The 22,700-nt window shown below is 40.0% G+C and overlaps 2 protein-coding genes across 3 annotated transcripts in view; one reads left to right on the forward strand and one right to left on the reverse strand.

Annotated features, from left to right (window-relative positions):
- LOC123876509 (myotubularin-related protein 5) overlaps positions 1 to 22,700 on the forward strand; it is a 68,785-nt gene that overhangs the window by 14,092 nt on the left and 31,993 nt on the right. The window contains exons 4-12 of one of the 2 annotated variants that reach the window (XM_045922815.1): positions 13,746 to 13,862; positions 14,244 to 14,463; positions 14,881 to 15,122; positions 15,790 to 16,040; positions 16,530 to 16,721; positions 17,143 to 17,251; positions 17,683 to 17,834; positions 18,280 to 18,391; positions 18,949 to 19,133. In XM_045922815.1, coding sequence (XP_045778771.1) covers positions 13,746 to 13,862; positions 14,244 to 14,463; positions 14,881 to 15,122; positions 15,790 to 16,040; positions 16,530 to 16,721; positions 17,143 to 17,251; positions 17,683 to 17,834; positions 18,280 to 18,391; positions 18,949 to 19,133 — 1,580 coding nt within the window. The remainder of the gene's footprint in view (positions 1 to 13,745; positions 13,863 to 14,243; positions 14,464 to 14,880; positions 15,123 to 15,789; positions 16,041 to 16,529; positions 16,722 to 17,142; positions 17,252 to 17,682; positions 17,835 to 18,279; positions 18,392 to 18,948; positions 19,134 to 22,700) is intronic. The other variant, XM_045922816.1, reaches the window with a different exon arrangement.
- LOC123876512 lies at positions 19,663 to 21,837 on the reverse strand. The gene is made up of 4 exons (XM_045922819.1): positions 21,690 to 21,837; positions 21,439 to 21,597; positions 20,398 to 20,556; positions 19,663 to 19,891 (listed from the first exon to the last, which is right to left on the reverse strand). The coding sequence occupies exons 1-4, from the start codon at positions 21,762 to 21,764 to the stop codon at positions 19,730 to 19,732; spliced, it is 555 nt and encodes a 184-aa protein (XP_045778775.1). The 5' UTR covers positions 21,765 to 21,837; the 3' UTR covers positions 19,663 to 19,729.

The raw sequence follows: 22,700 nt of genomic DNA on the forward strand, positions 1-22,700 counted from the left end.
CATCAAAGTTTCAAGTTAGCAAATCTGCATACAATCTCGATCGTCGGTAGACCTCCCTAATGGTTCCCAGTTCCCTATTCATGAGACACAGTCACGGCACGCGGGGCATGCCCTTATAGGCTCGCTGCCGGTATATCTCTACACTGCACAACTATTTCTATGTACTGATAAGTCAGTTCTATTGGATTTGATAATAATGGAATGGGACTGTGAGTTTTTCGAGCTTTTTAGGGTCCCGTACCTCAAAAGGAAAAACTGAACCCTTATAGGATCACTTGGTTGTCTGTCTGTCTATCAAGAAACCTATAGGGTACTTCCCGTTGACCTAGAATCATGAAATTTGGCAGGTGGGTAGGTCTTATGGCACAAGTATAGGAATAAATCTGAATTTGAGGTTTTTTTGACTTAGTGGTTAAAACGTCCGCCTCCTATTCGGGAGGTCGGGGATTCGATCCCGGACACGCACCTCTAACTTTTCGTAGTTATGTGCGTTTTAAGAAATTAAATATCACCTGTTTTAATGGTAAAGGTAAACTTTGTAAGAGTTCGTCATAATATTCCCAAAGGTGTTTGAAATCTGCCAACCCGCACCTGATCAGCGTGATGGACTATGGCCAAATCCTTTTCATTCGGAGAGGAGAACCGTTCTCAGTAGTGAGCCGGCAATGGGTTGATCATGATGATGGTGATGATGACTTTTGATAGAGCTATAGGTACAGTGAGCACCAAAGTGCAAGCGACTATGGACGGGTGCAAACCTAGCATTGTTGCTGACTGTACAGAAAGTTCTAAAATCTCATTTTTTAACCCCCGACCCAAAAAGAGGGGTGTTATAATTAACCCCCGACCCAAAAAGAGGGGTGTTATAAGTTTGACGTGTGTATCTGTGTATCTGTGTGTCTGTGTATCTGTGTATCTGTGTATCTGTCTGTGGCATCGTAGCGCCTAAACGAATGAACCGATTTTAATTTAGTTTTTTTTGTTTGAAAGGTGGCTTGATCGAGAGTGTTCTTAGCTATAATCTAAAAAAATTGGTTGAGCCGTTTAAGAGTTATCAGCTCTTTTCTAGTTTTGTTGTAGAAAAGAAGGTTAGATAACCGTTAGGTTCATAATATTATGTCAATAGACAAATGTCAAGCTGTCAAGATGGACGTTGCCTAAATACATAATTATTTATTTGAAAATGATGTTTTGAAAAACTCAAATACTTTGGATCGTCGGGGGTGTTATAAATTTTTAATTTACACTTGTCTATTCTAATATTTGTACAGGCGTAGAAGTATTTCACGCCTCCGCCTTTTATTTTGAATCTAAATATGGATTTGAATAATATACGAGTTTTATGACCTCGCATCGGTTTAGTTTAGATGGACGTCGCGTCGTTCATAAAAAATGTGGGCCTATGTATAGTTTGTTAGCGGAAGTCTGTTTGTTCGTGTGCTCATAAATAGATCATGGAGTTACTAACTAGATTGATGTTAAAAAAAAAAACGGCCAAATGCGAGCACAGTTTTAGTGGTGCGAGTTAGACTCGCGACCCGAGGCGAGGGTTCCGTAGTCCTTTTGCACGATAAATCAAAAACTATTATGCATTAAAAAAAAGTATTTTAGAATATACAGACCCTTTCATAATACGATACCCCACTTGATATAGAAATCTTTGAAAATTGAAAACATTAATTATTTGGTCATGACTCATGAACACATTTTAATTTTTTTGTGTGTTGTACCCGCAAATTCACGGTTTTCGGATTTTTCCCTTCACTTGTGCTATAATATCTACCTATTTGCCAAATTTCATGATTCTAGGTCAACGGAAAGTACCCTCTAGGTTTCTTGATATACGAGTACAGACAGACAACAAAGTGAGACAACAAACAACCTATAAGGGTTCCTTTTTCCTTTTGAGGTACGGAACCGTAAAAGGAAAGATCTCCTGGGATCTTGCTATTATCTTTTTAGTGCAGTAGAGAGAAATCCGTATGAAAAAGTTATTTCTGCCTATTTGTTTAGTAACATGACCCCCTCGTTATGTAGACCGCAGGATGCAGTGAAATACGAGACCTTTGATAATGTTGTGGGGTTTTTCTAGTTCTACAATGCGCAATATATTGGATATATATCGTTGAAGTTATTTATCTATTGTACTATTAATAGGAATCCCCAATGCTACATTTGGCCCGTATTTTTTAACCCCCGACCCAAAAAGAGGGGCGTTATAAGTTTGACGTGTGTATCTGTCTGCTGCATCGTAGCTCCTAAACTAATGAACCGATTTTAATTTAGTTTTTTTGTTTGGTGGCTTGATCGAGATTATTCTTAGCTATAATCCAAGAAAATCGGTTCAGCCGTTTGAAAGTTATCAGCTCTTTTCTAGTTATTATAAGCTTCACTTGTCGGGGGTGTTATAAATTTTTAATTTACCCTTGTATATGGTTGTGAGGCATAGACCCTAGTGGGGACTTGAGAAAAAAGATCGAAGCCTTTGTGATGTGTACGTATCGCAGGATGCTCCACATAAGCTGGACGGCTAAGCTGTCTTACGCTGAGGTTCTAGCCCGAATTCAGAGGAAGACCGAGTTAGTTAAAACCATCAAGCAACATAAGATCTCGTACCTGGGTCATATTTTACGACAACATAGGTACCGCCTGCTGCAGACAATTATGATGGGTAAAAAAGCTGGAAAAAGAGTTGTGGAAAGAAGGAGTCATGGCTGGACTAACAGTCGGAGAACTATTCCGCCTAGCCATGGACAAGGAGATGTTTAAACAACCAACTGCAGACCTTCAGTAATGAGAAAAGAAAAATCAGAAGACAAGGGATGGTTTTAAAGTAAGGAATAAAATGTAACTAATAGGTACGATACGTATTGCAAGGAGCGTCGAACACTTGTTGCCAATTGCCATTCATTCCACTTTGTATAGTAAAGAAGGAGATTAATTTAATCAATTAATCAATTTTATTTTAATTCATCAATTCTATATCCATCCCCTGTGGAATAAAACACATTTTATTCGTATGAACATTTTTATTTTTGTCAGTTACCAGACGTAGCGGCTTAAAATGTCCCCACAGGGGCACCAATGTAGGGAAATTCAGAAGGGTGGGCACAGGATAAATCGATGAATATCAAATGACGTGAGAAACATGGGTGTTATGCTTCTGTGTGCCGAGTGGGAGATCCACAAAATTATTCGAATGACTTCACTACTGCGTTAACCGAGCTAACTTCAAACGCATCGAGAATCGCGAGTCAGCGAGTGTGAGATACCACCGAAGCTAACCAGCCCATACGCGTGTACTCACCGTGAATGGCGTTTATTATTTTCGTAATGTTGGCGTCGTGATATAAACCAACCAAATTTAGAATGAAATTTCTATGAAGTGATTGTATGGAAGCAGCTGTCTATCAAAATTTAACTGGTTATATCTACTGTCTATGTTTATGTTTTGAAATCATCGTCTTTGTAGGTAGGTATAGTATGTACGTCATCATTATGTATTAAAAATGAGTCAAGTGTGAGTTGGACTCGCACTCTAAGGGTTTCGTAGCATCGTACAAGATATTTTAATAATTTTACGTGGAAGACTGTAAGTTAATGACAACAGCGCCATCTATATGTGATTTAGAAAACTGATTATGTTTATGAACACATATTCTTTTAGAGCCTAGAAAAGTAAATTAAAAATAGTTTTGACTAAAATACCGCCCTGCCATAATTTTTAAATCGTAGTCCTTTAAATTAAACTTGAAAAATGCAAATAAATGTCTTTAAAATTATCTCCTCCCTCCACTTTCACTGTAAAAATCTATGCGACAACTTAACTATCGCGTTAGCGTCGTGTTTACTCGATTTACTTCGCGAATTGTCGAAATTTGATACTCGCACTCTCATAGTTCTTGAATCAACCAATCACGTGCGCTCACGTTGTCACTTTCGCATGCGAGTCGGTAAACAGTAGTCGGTCCCGAGGACGTAAAAAACTCGCACTCACAAATTATGTTTCCCCTACTTGTCACTAGATGGCGGTGTTTCAATTCCATACAAAACGTAGTTAACTTTTACGCGATCGAGTAGGTTAAAAAACTCCGACTAGGCACACTGCTCTCCGTTCCTACGTGTCCTTGTAGTAAAGTTTCGTTGTTATACTATCCACGGAGACTGGAGGAAAGTTGATATAGGGCTCTCTCTGTTACGTAATCCCATACAAATGACAAAGACAAACAAGTGTAAACTAAAAATTTATAACACCCCCGACAAGTGAAGGTTACAGTAACTAGAAAAGAGCTGATAACTTTCAAACGGCTGAACCGAATTTCTTGAATTATAGCTAAGAACACTCTCGATCAAGCCACCTTTCAAACAAAAAAAAACTAAATTAAAATCGCTTCATTAGTTTAGGAGCTACGATGGCACAGACAGATACACAGATACACACGTCAAACTTATAACACCCCTCTTTTTGGGTCGGGGGTTAAAAAGTCAGTGGGAGTCAATCCTTTTGAGTGACCAACCAATCACAAACCAATCTATGTTCGTCGAAGCCTCGCCGTGCCAAACCCACGCTGCCAAGCGATTTAGCGTTCCGGTACTATGCCTTGTTGAAACCAAAGGGGCATCAGTTTATAAAAAAACTGCCATACCCACTATTAAGACCACAGCGCTCACCACTGCGTCAGGCAGTCCAAACCAACTCCTGATGAGTTTCAGGGAGTTCGAACATTTGTAAAATCATCAATTTTGATCGAAAGCGATGGCCCAGCCATACATACCCTTGTCCAATTAATAAAAATACCTTATTCATCATAGTTAAGCTGTAGTGGGCCGTTCACTTAGATATTTGAACGTAGATTTAATTGATATGATCTCAACGAGGCCCATTTATTCGACGCTCGTAAGATGTTAGCCGTTGTGCCGATGTACACGAAGTACTTTGTAACGTTTTTTAACCAGCTATTTTTAGTTAGTTCAGCGTTTGAACAGATCGAGTTCGAAATAGACTTTCACTTATAATAATGTGATAAATGTTGCCGGGTTGCTAGACAAAATATGTTTTTTGTGCTACGATTTTTATATGCCCACAAGACTGTTTGATCGATATAAATAGCAAAGCTGTTAGGTTTTGTTACTATGTACGCAAAACCTGACAGCGTTGCTGCGTTTTGCGTTTACAGTTACTAACCCCTAAGTAAACTCCTAAGAGTTTAGCGTATGTACGCAAAACCTAACACTCACAGCATTGCTTTACCCCTTATAACCTTGAGTACCCCAATTATTATGTACTCGAGCACCGGGAGGACGTCTAAGGCATTGACCTAATGCAACGCGATTACGAGATCATCGCGCGAATGCCAACCAAGACAGACAGACAACAAAGTGATCCTATAAGGGTTCCTTTTTCCTTTTGAGGTACGGAACCCTAAAAATCACGTCGATCCGTTGCGAAATGATTGAAGGACAAACGTATTAACCAATAAACCAACAAACAAACACACTTTCGCATTTATATTGTAATATGGGTCTGATTTACAGTGAAAGCTTTTTTTTATATTGTTTTAGATAATGGAGGTCCTTTAACGCGGTCTAACTTCAATTTCGAGGATTCTCGTAAAGATAAAACGGCTTTCGAGTACAGTCGTAAACAGAAGCGGAAGTAGTCGCGAACGGAAACATTGCAGCTTTTACGGCCAGGCTAAGCGGTACAGTTGCGCAGAAAAGTCGACTAAAATAGCTTATGTATCTATGCATCCTAATAAGTGACTCTAGAGTCTAGCCTGGAAGCCGTCAACTGGGGCCCTACATAGTGGTTAGGACGTCGGGAGGTCGGGGTTCAATTCCGGGCACGCACTTCTAACTTTTTGGAGTTATGTCGGTTATAACTTTTAAGTAATTAACCCCCGACCCAAAACGAGGGGTGTTATAAGTTTGACGTGTGTATCTGTCTGTGGCATTGGCTTGATCGAGAGTGTTATTAGCTATAATCCAAGAAAATCGGTTCAGCGTTTGAAAGTTATCAGCTCTTTTCTTGTTACTGTAACCTTCACTTGTCGGGGGTGTTATAAATTTTTAATTTACACTTGTTATGTATTAATTGAACGGTAAAGAAAAACATCGCTAGGAAACTTGCTTGCCTGAAAGTAGGTACTTCATAATGTTCTCAAGGGTGTGTGAAGTCTGCCAATCTGTACGAAGCGTGCTAGACTGTGCTCAGTAGTGAATCGGTAATGTATTCATGATGACGGTGCTTATTGTTTCCCGTGGTAAAGTAAATGAAGCCGGTTTTGTTCACATAGCTTCGGACTATTAATTTTATTGGCTCTATCAAAAACAGCACAGCACATCCTATCCACATCAAACACCGTATATTTTTAGAAATCGTTACGGATGTGGATTTTACTGGCCTATAAAGGCCTATAAGCGCATCCATGTGGCTTTACCTTTGTCCGTTTTTATCTATTCTTTCCCGGAGTTGATATATTTAAAAATATCTTGGTTTAATCAAACTAGTTCTAAACTATCCATATTGGTGTCGTCTTTGTTTGTCTGTCTGTCAAGACCCGTTAAGGAGATCACAACCTATAGGATACTTACCGTTGATACTATCCGAGTTAGAACCATGAAAGACAGGTGTCTTATAGCACAAGTAAAATGACAAATTCGCCAAACGTGAACTTGTGGTTACATCACAAATAAACCGACCAAGTGCGAGCCAAACTCGCGCACCGCGGGTGCCGTACTCGGGTATTTTTTCCGACATTTTGCAGGTTTTCTTTACAGACACGACAGACGGACAGACAGACAGAACACAAAGTGATCCAATCCCATAAGGGTCCCGATTTTCCTTTTGACGTACGGAACTCTAAAAAATACGGAACTTTTCGTGTGCTTGTCCGACTCGCTCTTGACTGGTTTTATTGATAAGAAAAGATTAAACCAAGTATCAAACATCAATCAGAACTACATGTATCATGGTAGAGGAAACTTGTTTTGCAAGGGGCAATGCTTTCAAAACTGCAATAAGTATTAAGTGCGTATGTCGGCGTGTTGCGAACCAGTTGCGACCTATAACTGATTATACCACTTTCCTTCGACACTTGATTTGATGGACTACATACCTACTACATTCCGATTAAATGAAATACTTTGGGACATAAAATCCGCTGAAATTTTTAAATGTATTATTGCATAAAACGGAAAAAAATCTTTGCATAAGTCCCAGGCATAGGGCATAGGCTGCTAAATCCACGCGGACGAAGTCGCGGGCATCAGCTAGTTTCTCATTTAAAAACACTAAAGTTCATTTATATACCTACCTATCGAGAATTACTGCTGTTTACATTTACAATATCTAAGGTTGATTATGGTTTGATACTCGTATAATAAACCTGAATATTCTAGAAATATCTACGTTTCTTCGGCTTCGCCAGTGTGAGAAAATGTGATACGTTACGAGTGCTTTCTAGATGGAATTTTGACATTCAATTTGCGTCTTGATTGCCTTCCGTTGGTGATTCCGCTCGATTTTCATATTCCGTGTCAATTTTCGCAATTGCCTTGTGAAATGAAGAAAAAATCCGAGTAACTTTGAAATTGGATTATTTTGTTGGCGGCGAATCCGAATTATTTTTCATTCAATTTGGTTTTAGCAGATTAAATAAATATCTTTTTTAACCACCGACCCAAAAAGAGGGGTGTTACAAGTTTGACGTGTGTATCTGTGTGTGGCATCGTACCTCCTAAACTAATGAACCGATTTTAATTTAGTTTTTTGTTGGAAAGGTGGCTTGATCGAATGTGTTCTTAGCTATCATCCAAGAAAAACGATAAGTTATTAGAGGTTTTGTGTCGGGGGTTTTAAATTTTTCAATTGGAAATAGGTATGTTATCAAATTCTGTCCTTGATTTAAATACTCCTTGCAAGCAAAATTTTTTTAAGGTACCTATACCGTCGGTGGTACTTTAAAAGTTAGGTATTCTACTTATTTCTTGAGCTTCAATAACTACTACGCAAGTTTATTTCTATCTTATTTGTAATGACCGGTTGACAGATTGTGAAATGAATTTTAAGTAATACTGCAGGTGCACCGTTCTGTACAAGGCCCCATACGTAATTACTAGTAGTGATATGGCACTTTATAATTATAGTAAAAGATACCAAAACGTATTATTAGTATAAATGCGATAGTGTGTCTGTCTATCTGCTAACTTTTCGCGGTCCATCTGTTTAACCGTTTTAGACGAAATTGGTTACAAAAACAGCTTGCATCCCATGGAAGGACTTTTTGTCCCGGAAAAAAAAAAGAATGGAAAATAAGAGAAAACCCAAATCCAAACTATAAAAAAAAAACATAAATAGCAAAGCACTCTGGCTTTTCGTGAGTGGGTGTATATTTTGATAGTAGCTCTTTGTCAAGGTCATAGAAATGAATTGATATAAGGGAAGCAACTAGAGTGTGATAGAGTAGGTCTCATAAGAATAAGCGTCCATGCATTGAACATTGAAGTCATGCGTGCTGAATTGCTAATGTACCGCCATTGTGGTTTGATTGAGTAGCATAGTAGTATCGATAAAACAGATTTGTGTTCTGTGTCGATAGCGATACTGCCACGAGCATCTGTGAATAAAATGAAATATTTCAAAATAGCTAGTGTTTGTCTGGTGGGAGGCTTCGGCCGTGGCTAGTCACCACCCTACAGGCAGAATCATGCCGCCAAGCGATTTAGCGTACCGGACTCCGGTACGATGCCGTGTAGAAACCAAAAGGAGTATGGGTTTAATAAAAACTGCCATACCCCTTCCAGGTTAGCCCGTTTCCATCTTAGACTGCATCATCACTTACCACCAGGTGCGATTGCAGTCAAGGGTTAACTTGTATCTGAATCAGTATGTCAGTGTGGTTATTTTGTTATATTACAAAAAAATAAGACAGCATTTTCGAGGAAAGCTCTGTCGGCTTGATTTCTTCCGACATTTTGATCAATTTTTATATGTACTATCTTATTTCAAGCGTTTTTTTTGTATTATGTAAAATTGTGTATTCTGCCGACATCAAAAACTATCCACCAAGATTCCTACTCATACTTGACTGTTTTTTTTTTTTGGGAAATAATCTCTTGAACCTAATCTCGGTAATCAGGTATTGAAGTTGTTACTTCCACCACCACAGAGTAAGTACAGATCTAAATGTGCAAATACCCAGTTAGGTTGCAGTGTACAGGATGTTTACACACGCAGGTTAATGAACCGTTAAAGAATTCGTAATGGTATATAGAAATAGGCCTCCAGCCGCATACAGCCGCCCGCATTGATACCTATCATTATACTAAAATAATTCACTCGATAATCGTTATTATCAGGTAAGAAATAGGGTTGTTAATTGCGTGTATGGGTATTTAAGAGCATAGTTGGTGTTGGGCGTACAATATTTTAATTGGATAAAGATTATTTTTTGCATTATTCATTAGCGGTGGATAATTTGAGCGTTTTTTTTTAAACTTATAGTGTTTTAACAATACCTTGTTAATAGATTGAGCTGCTATGTTATTACTTATTATAATGCGCGCAACACAAGCAAAGGTCCCTACGAGTACTTAAGTTCTTTCGTACTTCGCTGTATCCGTAATTCATATAATTTCTTGACCTCTGATACTAGAAGCTGGCACTTCTGCCGCCCTGGGCAGCCCTAACGCCCTCAACGCCCTTAGCGCCTTAGCCTAGGCGTAACATCCTTGTGTTACGGAGATTTTTTTTCACTTTTTTCACTTAGATTGTTTTTAACTACCTTGCGACCATAACGGTATCGGGGTATCTTTAAAACGAGAGTGAATAGGCATCTTCTAGGTAAACGCGTCCCATCTTAGGCCACATCATCACTTTCCATCAAGTGTGATTGTGATCAAGCGCTTGCCTATAATGAATTAAAAAATATATCACGTGGAAAAATCAAATTAAATCAGGAGTTGAATATGAGAGTTCTCTACCAAGATGAAGACAGTATTTTTAACCCCCGACCCAAAAAGAGGGGTGTTATAAGTTTGACGTGTGTATCTGTGTATCTGTGTGTCTGTGTATCTGTGTATCTGTCTGTGGCACCGTAGCGCCTAAACTAATGAACCGATTTTAATTTAGTTTTTTTTGTTTGAAAGGTGGCTTGATCGAGAGTGTTCTTAGCTATAATCCTAGAAAATCGGTTCAGCCGTTTGAAAGTTATCAGCTCTTTTCTAGTTACTGTAACCTTCACTTGTCGGGGGTCTTTTAAATTTTTAATTTACACTTGTAAGTAATAAACTTGAACGTTGTGTGCGCGTGCATTGACATTGTAATGCTTATTACGTACACCCCGTGAGAACTATTGTTTGCTGTAATTAGAGGTCTAGTGTGCAATCAAGCCCTAGGGACGAGTAAAGTACGTAATCGTTGATATAGTACGCGACGGGTTAAGATGGCAATCGGGGTGTACGGCGGGGGGACGCCCTGCACACCCGCACGTCACCCGCTTTCACTCGCAGCGGGTTAGCGGGTGTGCGAGGTGGGGACCTCGGATACCATCTCAACCTGTCGCGTACTGTAGGTATTCGCTCAACATTTTAGCGTTCCGTACCCAAAGGGTAAAACGGAGCCCTGTTAATGTAACTCTGCTGTCTGTATGTCCGCGTGTCACGGGTCTCTAGCTCGTAGACGAAATGAGTTACAAACCTGAAATTTTGGTATTTGGTGTAGAATGTTGACCCAAAATCGAATATTGAATTAGAAATTCAATTACCCTTACTCATCCTTTTAAGGAAGTGTGTATCTTGGGTTTAGTATCAACGTCGTCACGTCTCACTGGCAACCCAGGGCTTTGCTCCCGTCCCGTGGGAGCGTCTCAAACAGAGCCCGGTTCAGTAAGAGCACGCGTCGTGTTTGTTTAGCATTGAATTGTACCTTGAGGTGCAAAGTTCGGTACCTTTTAAGGGAAGTGTGTATCTTGGGTTTGGTGTCAACGTCGTCACGTCTCACTGGTAATCCAAGGCTTTGTAGTCCTGTCGGAGCGTCTTCAAACAGAGCTCGTTTCAGTGAGGGTTCGCGTTGTGTTTTTATTTTTGCATTGAATTGAACCAAGTTCGGTAATCGGTACCTTTTTAGGGAAGTGTGTATCTTGGGTTTAGTATCAACGTCGTCACGTGTCACTGGCAATCTAGGGCTTTGCAGCCCGTCCCGTGGGAGCGTCTCAAACGGAGCTCGTTTCAGTAAGAGCACGCGTGGAGTTTGTTTAGCATTGAATTGAACCTATAAGGTGCAAAGAAAAAACGTGGAAATGAACCCTGTATGCCTTTTTTATACGGGTTGGAACTACTCGTAACATTGTAGGAGCCTAGTGGTTATAGTGGAGGGATACAAGGAAAGAGATTTATATTACTCATGATATGTATAATGTATTTTTTAAAAGATACTTTTTAAAAACACAAATTTCAAATCCCTGTTGTCATACTCTCAAGTTGAACTTTCAAAACTCCTTTCTTAGCAGATTTCTTCGTCGTAATAGCCTAAGTATCTGCATGCCAAATAGCCAGATCCGTCCAGTAGTTTGAGCTGTGCGTGGATAGATCAGTCAGTCAGCTTTACCTTTTATATTTAGATTTAAAGCAAGAGAAATTTAAAAAATATGGAAATGCTCTGAATTTGAAATGCAATGATTTATAATATCAGTCTAGACGGCTAACTCGCTTCATTGGGTCTAGCCAGGCGTTCCGGCTGATTTGAATAAGCCCTTCATTTCCAAGTTAATTAAAGGGTCGCGAATCAAAAAGTGCTCTCTTGAATTACAAGTACATACTAACTTTCAAATGTAAAAAGAATTGCGTAATTTTTTTAAATCCTTTCCTTATCTATTTGTTAAAGTACTTTTTCTCATTACACTTTCTCTCACGGCTTTACTAGAAGGGAGGACCCTTCCTATCCTAATTTCCTATGTCTTTATCTATAGATCCATATTGCTACAAACAAATAAAGTTTAAAGTTTCTATCCCTAATTGTAAAAACCCCCTTTTTTTTCTTTGATTATTATTTGCGTGGGGATCCAAGTTTTATTTTTGTCTGTTTATCTGTCCATGCTAATCTTCGATGGCTGAATAGATTTCGATGGGAGTTTCACCGGACTTAGGCAATCATTTTGTACCGGAATCTTTGTCACTGGGACATTGCGTATTCCATGATGGTATAGAGCTTCGATAGCTCAATGGTTGAGGAGCAGACTGAATTCGGAAAGGTCGGCGGTTCAAACCCCACCCGTTGCACTATTGTCGTACCTACTCCTGGCACAATTAATAATAATTTTGCCAGGAGGATTAATTGGAGGGGAAAGGGGAGTATTAGTCATGATTTCCCTCCTAGCCTCTAGCGGCTAACCTCTTTTTCGTAATTGAACAATCCAATTGGTCAATATCGCGGGCAAATATGTTTAAGCAATGTGGTGCGCATCTGCTATGGTATTCACGGGCGCACAGTATGTAAATTATCACCATATCTAGTTAGATCGCAATGTACTACGTCATCTTTGGTGCGCGACGCGGTCGGCCGGTCATTGTTTTTATGCAGATGGTCAAACGTGCTATACTCGTACCATATAACTGTATGGTTACTGTTTATTTGATTCACCATTTTTAGGGTATCGTAGCTGAAAGATGCCAAGTCCCAACGAAACCCTATTGCTAAGCCTCCGCTGTCTGTCCGTCCGTCTGTTTGTCAGCGGGCTATAATATCTCGTAATAGGTAGAGAGTTGTCACAGAATGTGTATTTCTATTGTCGCTATTATTATGCAACAAATAATAAAAAAATCAAAATAGCCACGATAATTTAAAAAAAAATGTGTGCGATGCGATGGTACGGAACCTGTCGTGTGCGAGTCCGACTCGCACTTGCCCAATTTTTATTGCTACTTAGGAGGAATACTGATGGATGTCAAGTGTCAACAGCACTTCAACATCTCGCAAACCAGAAACAGTATTTCACTCCATATACCTTGCGCTATTTCTGAAGCTTCCTGCAAAGGATCAATAAAGCGAAATTATGTGGAAAATTCAAATAACCTGGTCGGCAATTTGAAACTTTTCAATGCGACACAATAGAGGGCTGCCTAAAAGGAGCGACGCCGGCTGCGTACGGAAATTATTCCAATATTGCTGCCAGCCGAGCCTTTGCTGCCTGTGCTAGTACCTGCCATTACTCGATATTAACTTTTGAATTCTCCGCATATTTTGACTGAGTATAGGTGGATTTATTTTAGGTCGAACCCCGTGCACAAAGGCGGCACGATTGAAACAATTTTAGCATGACAGTGAAGCTGAGAAAATCAAAGAGTTCCTACAGAATTAAAAAAAACCTTAATCGCGGGTCATACAAGGAACCAAAATATATAAGGGAACCAGACAAATCTATATGGTACCACGCAGCACCACACAGATCCCAAAACCACTCGACGCAATTTTCGCTCCGATACCGGAGCATCCTTAGGAGATGTAGACCTTACAATGCCTAAATGCAAATGCTCCGGTGCGTACTAAGTACACAACGTTCAAACCCCTATTTTACCATCTTGGGGGTTGAATTTTCAAAAATCCTTTCTTAGCGGATGTCTACTTCATAATAGCTATCTGCATGCCTGATATAGTCATTGGCGTGGCGATAAGCTAACGCTGAAAAATCCCAAAAGTGAAAAATAACTGTGGTAAGTACTCAAAAGTGTTTTTTCTTTGTTTTCAGGACGAAGAGTCTCTAGACGGCAGTCGGCCAGTGGCCAACATCACCCACCACAGTATAATGTATGCGCCAAAGTGTCTCGTTATCGTATCAAGACAAGACTACATCGATACATTCCGGGTAAGTGCCATCTCTAGATTAGTTCGCCCTACAAGAAACTAAAAGATTAATTTGCTATCAGACGAAACAGAAAAATCTGTACGGTGGAACATGCAGACAGACATAACAGACGGACAAATATACAGACAGACATACAGATAGATAGATAGAACAAAGTGAAACAGTTAAAAATTATTTTGCTATAATCCGCCAACAGTTGGCGGATTATAGCAAAATAATTTTTAACTGTTTCTTGCTAAACATGAACTTCCGCAAAGTAACGCCTGATTCTATCCAAAATAGAACAAAGTGATCCTATAAGGGTTTAGTTTTTCTTTTTGAGGTACGGAATCCTAAACCCTCAATAAATTGCTATTAAAATATGTAACATTTCATTAACAGAATTGCCTCGGCATAATCTACACGGTGTGGGTTGAGAACCTCGGCGTCCCGCTGGAGACGCTGGTGGGCAACCTGCTGGGCTGCGTGCTGGTGCCGCCGGCGGGCGGGCCTCAGGTGCGCTTCAGTATCGGCGCCGGGGACCGGCAAGCGTTGCAGCCCCCCGCCGCGCCGCCTATGCCGGTCACACACACTGCCGTTCATATGCTGTTGAGGCTATTAGGTGAGGATTTATCTATAAAGAAATTTGATTTGATTTGATTTAAAACTACATAATACCCGCGACTCCATCCGCGTGGATTTAGATTTTTTTTAAATCCTGTGGGAACTCTTCGATTTTCTGGGATAAAAAGTAACCTATGTCCGTTCCCGGGATGTAAGCTAAATCTGTGCCAAATTTATCCACCCGGTATCCACCTAAGCGGAAAGGAGAGGAGATGTGTATAGACATGTGATCAGATTTTTAAAAGATAACGTGATAATTTTTTTTTGCGTCGTCTATTATGAATCTGATTGGTCAACTGAATACATCCCTCTCCTCTCCACTTACGAGTAGATGGATACTGGGCCTAAATTCACCGTGACCGAACGGCTTATTCGTGGGTATAAGTTATTTGACCAATTGTTTGTTACTTTTCAGGTATACACAACTCGGTGACGCTATGGTGCGCGGTGATGAGCGAACACAAGGTTCTACTTGTGTCGTTGGCGGCCGCGCGACTATCCGCCGCGTGCCGAGCCCTGGCCGCCCTCATGTTCCCCTTCCGCTACGCCCATGTGTACATACCCTTATTACCGGCGGGGTTGGCTGAAGTGTTGGCCACGCCGACGCCGTTTCTCATCGGAGTACATTCCAGTTTGAAAGAAGAGGTTTCCGAATTGGTGAGTAGCGTAGTTTTTTTAACGTTTCCTGTCGCTCCCTTGTTGGCCTTAAGATACTCCCATGGGTGACACTGTTGGAGACAGGCTTGGCCGAAGTATTGGCCTATTTGACGTTGTTTCTGATTCTGATGTTTCTAATTTACACTACACTACGTGTTTACACTACGTTGTGGGTACATTGTGTATCCACAACATCAAGCTGAGTTCGGGCCCTTTCGTTGGCACGACACATAATACATACATAATATACTGTTTAAGTTAAGTTAGTTTTTAAGTTTTATATTTTAAATTTTATATTTTAGGGTTTATATTTTTTTATTTTTATTTTTTATTTTTAGTTTTGTATAAGCGTCTTTATTTGTAATACTATGTTTATGTGTCGGTTTCAACGAATAAATTTTATTCTATTCTATTCTATAATTGGAGAACATTGGGTTTAAAAGTAGTTTCCTAACTGGTGAACAAATTTTATATTTGTATTTTGAAGCTTTGTTGAGTAACCAATTCTATCTAATTTCTATAGAATGTCAAATCTGTAGAATGATGCATTACTATTGATCACTGATTCTAAAACCCAAGAGGCTGGCTTGGTAATTGACGGCTCTCTGCATTAATATCTGGTCCACTCTGAACGATCTTTATTTTATGAGTCGTATTTCTTTTACAGCTAGATGTCATAGTAGCAGACCTAGATGTGGGCTCCCTCCACATACCAGCCGGGGTAAACATCCCCCGGCCGGAAGGGAGGCTCCTGTCCTCCTTGCAAGAAGCCCTAGCACTAGTCTTACAACCAGAACTCAAGTCCGCGGACTCGGCCTTCGCGCCGCCGCCGCCGGCCTCGTCGCCGCCTCACATGCTCGACAAGGAGATACGGGCGGTTTTCATGAGGACTCTGGCGAAACTGTTACAGGGATACAGGTTAGTTCAGTTAGTCTCATGTAAAAAGAATTTTAACTGACACAGTGGAGGATCTATCGATTTAACTATCTTTCTCTTTGCGCAACCTTTAAAAGCTACACAAACGGCGGACTTAAGACACGAAGGCTTAGGGAATTATGAGAACATTGTGGGTATACTCAAAAACAATTCCTAGTAAAATAAAATACTTAAATCCATACTAATATTATGAATGCGAAAGTTTGTCTGTCTGATAGCTTTTCACAGTTGTTTGGCACAGAGATACCTTGCACCCTGGAGACGGCCATAAACTACTTTCTATACCGAAAAATCAGAGAAATCTTAAAAGATTTATAAAACCTTAATCCATGTGGGGGAAATCTAGTTTAATCTAATTTATTCATCCAGTTAAATATGAGTATGGCGCAAGAAACCTACTTAACTTTCAACTCGACTTGCTATAAGGGCGTCAATTAAAAGGCACCAATAATTTTTTTCTCTTCTTTCCAGGCACTGTTTAACGATAATCCGGATACACCCTGCGCCGGTGCTAACATTCCACAAAGCTGGGTTCCTTGGTGCGAGGGGGCTTTCCCAGTGTCCCTTCGCCGTGAGGTTACTGGACTCCATGTTTTTTAACGGAGTCGTCGCAGAAAGAGGCCCGCCCTGGCGACCGACGGACATATGGGACGAATTAGTACAGTAAGACGTGATTTGTATTGGTTTTTTGCGGACCTTCGGGCTCTGTCGGGATGTAGTTAGAGAAAAATCGTCACTGTACTGTTCTGTACTTCCTCGAGCCACACAAGATACGAACTTATATTACTTGCCTTCTTCGTATTGATTGACTGGACTGAAAAGAGCAACCGCCGAGTTCCTTGCTGGTTCTTCTCGATAGGAAAGGCTTATGAACCAGTGGTAGATGCTCTTGACGATTCATTGAATTAAAATATTTTGAAAAAAAAAAAAATTGAATTTTGAACATTCTTCATTATATCTGTAACATTTCTAAAAATTATGAAAATTGGACTACATTACATTACGGGGAGAAAAACGTTATTGCTTTTTGTATTTACTACTAGAGTATCCTCTTAAGTAATGTGTTGAATATTGTATGTTACAGAAATCTACCTGAACAGCAGAGGTTAGAGTCACTGAATCCAGAACTAGAGCTGCAGCATTTACAGGAGTTGGCGATGCAGCTACACCTCAATGAGAATCCCAATCCACAGGTCAGTTTCATTTTCATTAAATGTATCTTAAAAAAATATATGTTTGAAGGCAACTTCATCAGAAAGATTATTGAGATTGAAACTGAAGAAAATTACTAATCGAAACTTGGGGATATGTTACTTTTCTACTTATTGTTATTTTTTGGTACGAATATAAAACTTGTACCATAAGACCTGACAAATTTCATGATTTTTAGTCATTTAAAAGTACCTTAGAGGTTTTCTTGACAGACACAACAGACGGACAGACAGACAACGAAGTGATTCTATAAGGGTTCCGATTTCCCTTTTGAGGTACGGAACCCTAAAAATTGGCCTTATGAGTGAGCAAGACAGAGTACACTTTCGCTTGTATTGGGTGTCCTTTGACACTATGTTTTTTATGAGTATATGCTACGAAACTGCTATTGAATATGCCAAGTGTATAACAGGGGGTGTCTGCGCAGGCGTACTCTCAGCGCGTGCTGCGGCCGCCGGAGGGCGCCTCGGCGCGCATCCACCAGCCCCCGCTCCCCACCCTCGACGCGGCAAGAGTGCATGACGTCATCGAGGAGGTCACCGCCAGGAACGCTAATAACCCAAAGTGAGTAAAGTGGCGAGTGTACAACAGACCTGACTCATTTATGCTGGGTTTATACATTTAAAATAACATCTGCCTTCATATAAGACAAGTGAGCGATTATTGCGAAAAAACAATCGAATGAATCGATTGTCGATTTATATTCGTCTTCACAAAAACAATCGAATGAAAATCGACAATCGATTAATAAATTCGATTTATTCATTGTTATGTCTACGATGTCCGCATCAATTGCGCAATTGCACGGTCTGGAACATAAATCGAAAATTTAAATCAATTGCGCAATTGCATTCGATTTTCAATTCATTCTAAGTAACAATTGAATCACCGAAAACAATCGACTTTTTTCGATTGTTCAATTGTTATTAAATGAATATTTATTTTAGTATACCTATAGATTTTAGTGTTTTCTTTCAGTTAAGTTCTTTATGCAAGCATTGTTTTTCAGACTGTCAGCAATACGGTTGCCAGCGCCAAGGATCATCCCACCGGGCGTGCCACCCACGGGGGCTGTTGAGCATACTCAGTTGATCCTCACCAACTCTGCCAGGCGACTTGAAGTAAGCCTACATCATCATCATCATTAACTCATCGCTTGCCCACTACGAGGCTCTCCTCTCAGATCGAGAAGGGTATGGCCATAATCTGGCCATACCCTTCTCGACCATAATAATGGCCATATGCGGATTGGCAGACTTCACACAGCTTTATTGAGAACTCAGGCATGCGGGTTTATTCACGATGTTGTCCTTCTCCGTTAAAGCGTCCTAGATTGAGGAAGTACAGAATGGTCTGCATGCTGGCCCAGTGCAGATTAGCAGAATCGTAAATTTGTAGTTACATCACAAAAAAAAATGTGTTTCAAATTTAAAAGAGTCTGACTCGCACTTCGCCGGCTTTTTTTGTGATGTCACCACAAATTCACAATTTTCGGATTTTTTCCTTTGTGCTATAAAACCTACCTACCTGCCAGCAGACAGACAGACATGGCAGACGAAGGAAAACGTAACCCTTATAGGATCACTATATTGATAGTCATCCTATAAGGTACGTTTTCATTTTATGCTACGGAACCCTAAAAAGTGGTGTGTTCAAGACCCTGTCAATGTAATTACAGGTTCTTCGGTCATGTATCGCCGCGATATTCGAGTGTCGGTACGCGGATGCGCGCAAGTCGTTCCCGGGCGTGCTGCGTGCGATGCGTGCGCCGTCTGCGCGCAGCGCGCTCGTACGTGACCTGGCCGCGCGCCTGCCCACCAACAAGCATCTGCTGCAACACCACCAGTTCGAGCTGGTTGTCAGGTTAGTACACTGTGTATGATGTTATTTTACACTGAATTGCGTTTGCACCTGTAATCATTAGAAAAGATTGCTAAACGAACTTTACAAACAGATTTCGGCTTCATGTAGCGTTGTCTCTGTCAGTCATACCTGTGAAATTTTTTCGGTCTTAAGGGGCATGAGACCGGCTTGCCCGCGAAATTCAAATTTAATTTGGTTTTTCGCAATTTGTAAACTAATACGACATCGTAGGCTTATGGCATTCTGATTTCGACAGTGGCAGTATCATCCTCACAGATTTATATAAAAATCTTTACTTGAAAAGGTCCAGTTTAAGAAATTAATTAAAGTATCGACTAATTTGTGAGAATAGTCGATACTTTAATTGACGACAGAGACAACGCTCTATGGAACTGTTATCTCTTTCTGAAATTCGATGTGCAATCTTTTCTGCTGGGTGCTATAGTTTTAGCCGGCCGCGACTAGCTTTGGCCAGTAGCTGTTGGTCAGAATTAGGTGTATGACTGCAATTTTTAACAGAATAGCTTCATTTATGGCTAAATAATTTTTTTTATTAAACAACCTTCGTAGACGTCTAGAAACTTCCTTAAAACGCTTCAAGAGCACAGGTCATCTTCCTTGAACTCTAGCACCGCCTTGATACAGCCGACGCGCCGCTCGTCCTTAATAACGTACGCCTCAGCTTCGAATGTCCCGAAGGGGGCATATGTGGGCAGCTCACAGTAGTCCATGATGAAGTCTTTCACTTCGTGGTTGCCCTGAAATCGAAAAAAAATATTTGAACTAGCGACCCGCCCCGGCTTCACACGGGTGCAAAGTAGATACTAATGTGGAGTTAATATGGTGGTTTTGTTATATTTCAAGAGAATAACACAGCATTTTCGATAAAAGCTCTAAGTCAGCTTGAAATTGAAATTGAAAGACTTCTTGAAAAATTATCATCATGTTTGAAAAATTTAAATAAAACAATATTAAACTGTACATATAAAACTTCATCTTGCATCGCTCTATCTATTGATGAATACAGCTTTAAAATCCGTTGCGTAAATTAAAAAAAATAAGCGTACAGATGGATAAACTGCGGGAAGCGACTTTGTTTTATACTGTTGTTCCCTTAAGCCTAGTTGTCAATTTTAACAAAACTTCATGAACGAACTAACTTTAAAAACGTATCCGTGGCCGCAGACATAAACAATCTTCGCAGAATATCTATTGGCTTTTAGATGTCGCATGCGAAAAGCAAGTGAAGAGCGTTCAGACTTACTTTAGGAATAGGGAATTCCTTTTGGTCGAGGCCGGCACACCTGAAGGCGTTCTCCAGATTATTCTTCGCGTGCTTCTTCAATAACTTCTCCATACCTTCGACGATGGTAGCGTAATGCTTACAACCTCCGTCCACCAGCTTGCACACTTCTATGAATAACTGAATTGTATTGGGAAAAACACTATATTAGACTTACAATCTGAGAAAACGCTCGCCACATTTGCTCTAGGTGTTAAAACCGTATTTTTGATATGACTGTTAGGCTGAGATGTATAGAGCGCACTTTGACTTTGCTCAGACTTGCACTGTTAAAACGAGATAGCGTTATACCGCTGGCATAAATCTGTCTCGTTTTAACTGTAACTTAAGTCTAAACAAAGTCAAAGTGTGCTCTATAGATTTCAACCTTAGACTTCTTTCTGAGATTATATAGATAAATCATATAACATGACAAATCAGGTATGTGGTACCAAGTAGTTAGTGCCATAATATATTCTTTTTTTGGTTTCTGCTACTGAACAAACTTTCAAACTGTCCTTCGAGCTCACAAGTTTTACGGGTTCATTTCTGCGATCAGCTGTTTGCAGGGTTTTCACATTAGAATTTTTTTTAAGTCCTCATGTCGCCCACGAGGTTCTTTATATATTTTTTGGTACATCTACACATCGGTCCTAAACTCAGCTGGCATACGTATATTATCAGACACCTGTGTGTATTATAATGTACAGTACGCGGCAGGAACGATTACATATTGAAGTTTAGAAAGACATAACTGGCAGCTTGGGATTCGTAGAGCGTTATCTAAAGGTAGGTGAAAGTTTTAAGCCGTAGGCGAGGGTTTACTACCATCTTCAAAGGCTCACTACTGAACACGGGTCGCCACCTTTGAGAAAATCATGCAGGTTTTTTTACTTCCCTGAAGTGAAATTTAACTGCCTGAAAAGTTAGAAATGGATTCAGGATCGAACCCCAGACCAACAAACAGGGGGCCGAAGGCTTAAACCACTAGGTTATCACGCCTTATTTTACTGTTTTACCAACCCCAAAACTGTCGTCGATGTCCATCGTGGCGCCTATTTTGGCGTTGAACACTTCATGAGTGTGATTTATTTTATGCTTTTCCACTTCGAACGTCATGATGGGGTCCTCTATTTCCGATCCACACTCGTCTACGCTGATCGTTGTATATACGCCCTCACCCTGCCAAATATTAGATACACAGATATGGACATATACAAGTACGCTAGATAAGGCGTTCCAAACAAATGAGTTCATTTTAGATTAGAACTTACTTGCGTATTAAAACCACCTTGTGACAACACCGTTATAAGGAAGTGTGGAAAAATATATAATATAAATTCCCACATTGTGAATCTATAGTAACAGAATTTCAAACAAGAATTTTCCACACGTTCACCTTTATAAATAATGATAGTAAATAATGTTTTGAACAAGCGTTTTTAACATGTCAACTGACAATAATGATTTTATCTTGCTTATAAACGAACAAATGGACGCTGACTTTCGATTCTATTCAATGGCATGATGATATGTGAAATATTTTAAAAAAATCTGCACGACACGAAATAGTTACGATTGCATGATATAAATAATTACAATTTATACGAAAAAATAAAATATGGATATGAAATTATAGTCACTGACTATGTGCCTCTAAGAAAGGTCAGAGTCACTTGGCGGCCGAAGTAGAGCTATGCTTGCAGTTTCTCTACGTGATCAAATCAAAAATGAGAAGATCCTTATGAGAACCAGAACAACTGACATAGCTAACTCAACGGGTTGTGAAGTATGAAGTGGTAATGGGCAGGTCACATAGTTCGAAAAACCGATAGATGTTGGGACCCCCACGAATAAAATGGCGACCTTGTACCGGAAAGTACAGCGTTGGAAGACTCAGTAGGCAGACGACATCAACGAGTCTCAGGGAGCCGCTGAACTTTTTTGACGTGGAGCATAGGAGTCGCTAGTTTATTACGGTTTTTAGTGTGCCTATTATGTAGATTACCAATTTTCTTGTTGTATTTGAATCGATTTTTCTTAGAAAGTATCTTGAATAAATTCCATATCAGCATATAGACTTTGTCAGTGCTTTTTTTTGCTTTATCGATGTTGTTTGGATAGACTCCGTTAATGTCACAACCCACTCGAATGCTGCTGACTGCATCAATCATAAGGCCGTTTATATGAATATTGAAAGGTGTGAGTGGGAGCAGCCTCCCTTGCCAGACCCCTTTATGGATTCACAGTTCGTTGGCAGCTCACAGTAGTCCAGACATTTTTAT

Source organism: Maniola jurtina, chromosome 21, assembly GCF_905333055.1.
Source record: "Maniola jurtina chromosome 21, ilManJurt1.1, whole genome shotgun sequence".
In the NCBI taxonomy this organism is placed as follows: Eukaryota; Metazoa; Arthropoda; class Insecta; order Lepidoptera; family Nymphalidae; genus Maniola; species Maniola jurtina.

Excerpts from the sequence above, each read along its gene's own strand:
- LOC123876512 (XM_045922819.1), bottom strand. The coding sequence starts at position 21,764 with ATGTGGGAATTTATATTATATATTTTTCCACACTTCCTTATAACGGTG. Across the intron at positions 20,557-21,438 it reads ACATCGACGACAGTTTTGGG|TTATTCATAGAAGTGTGCAA; the intron begins GTTGGTAAAACA and ends AATACAATTCAG. Across the intron at positions 19,892-20,397 it reads AGGAATTCCCTATTCCTAAA|GGCAACCACGAAGTGAAAGA; the intron begins GTAAGTCTGAAC and ends TTTCGATTTCAG.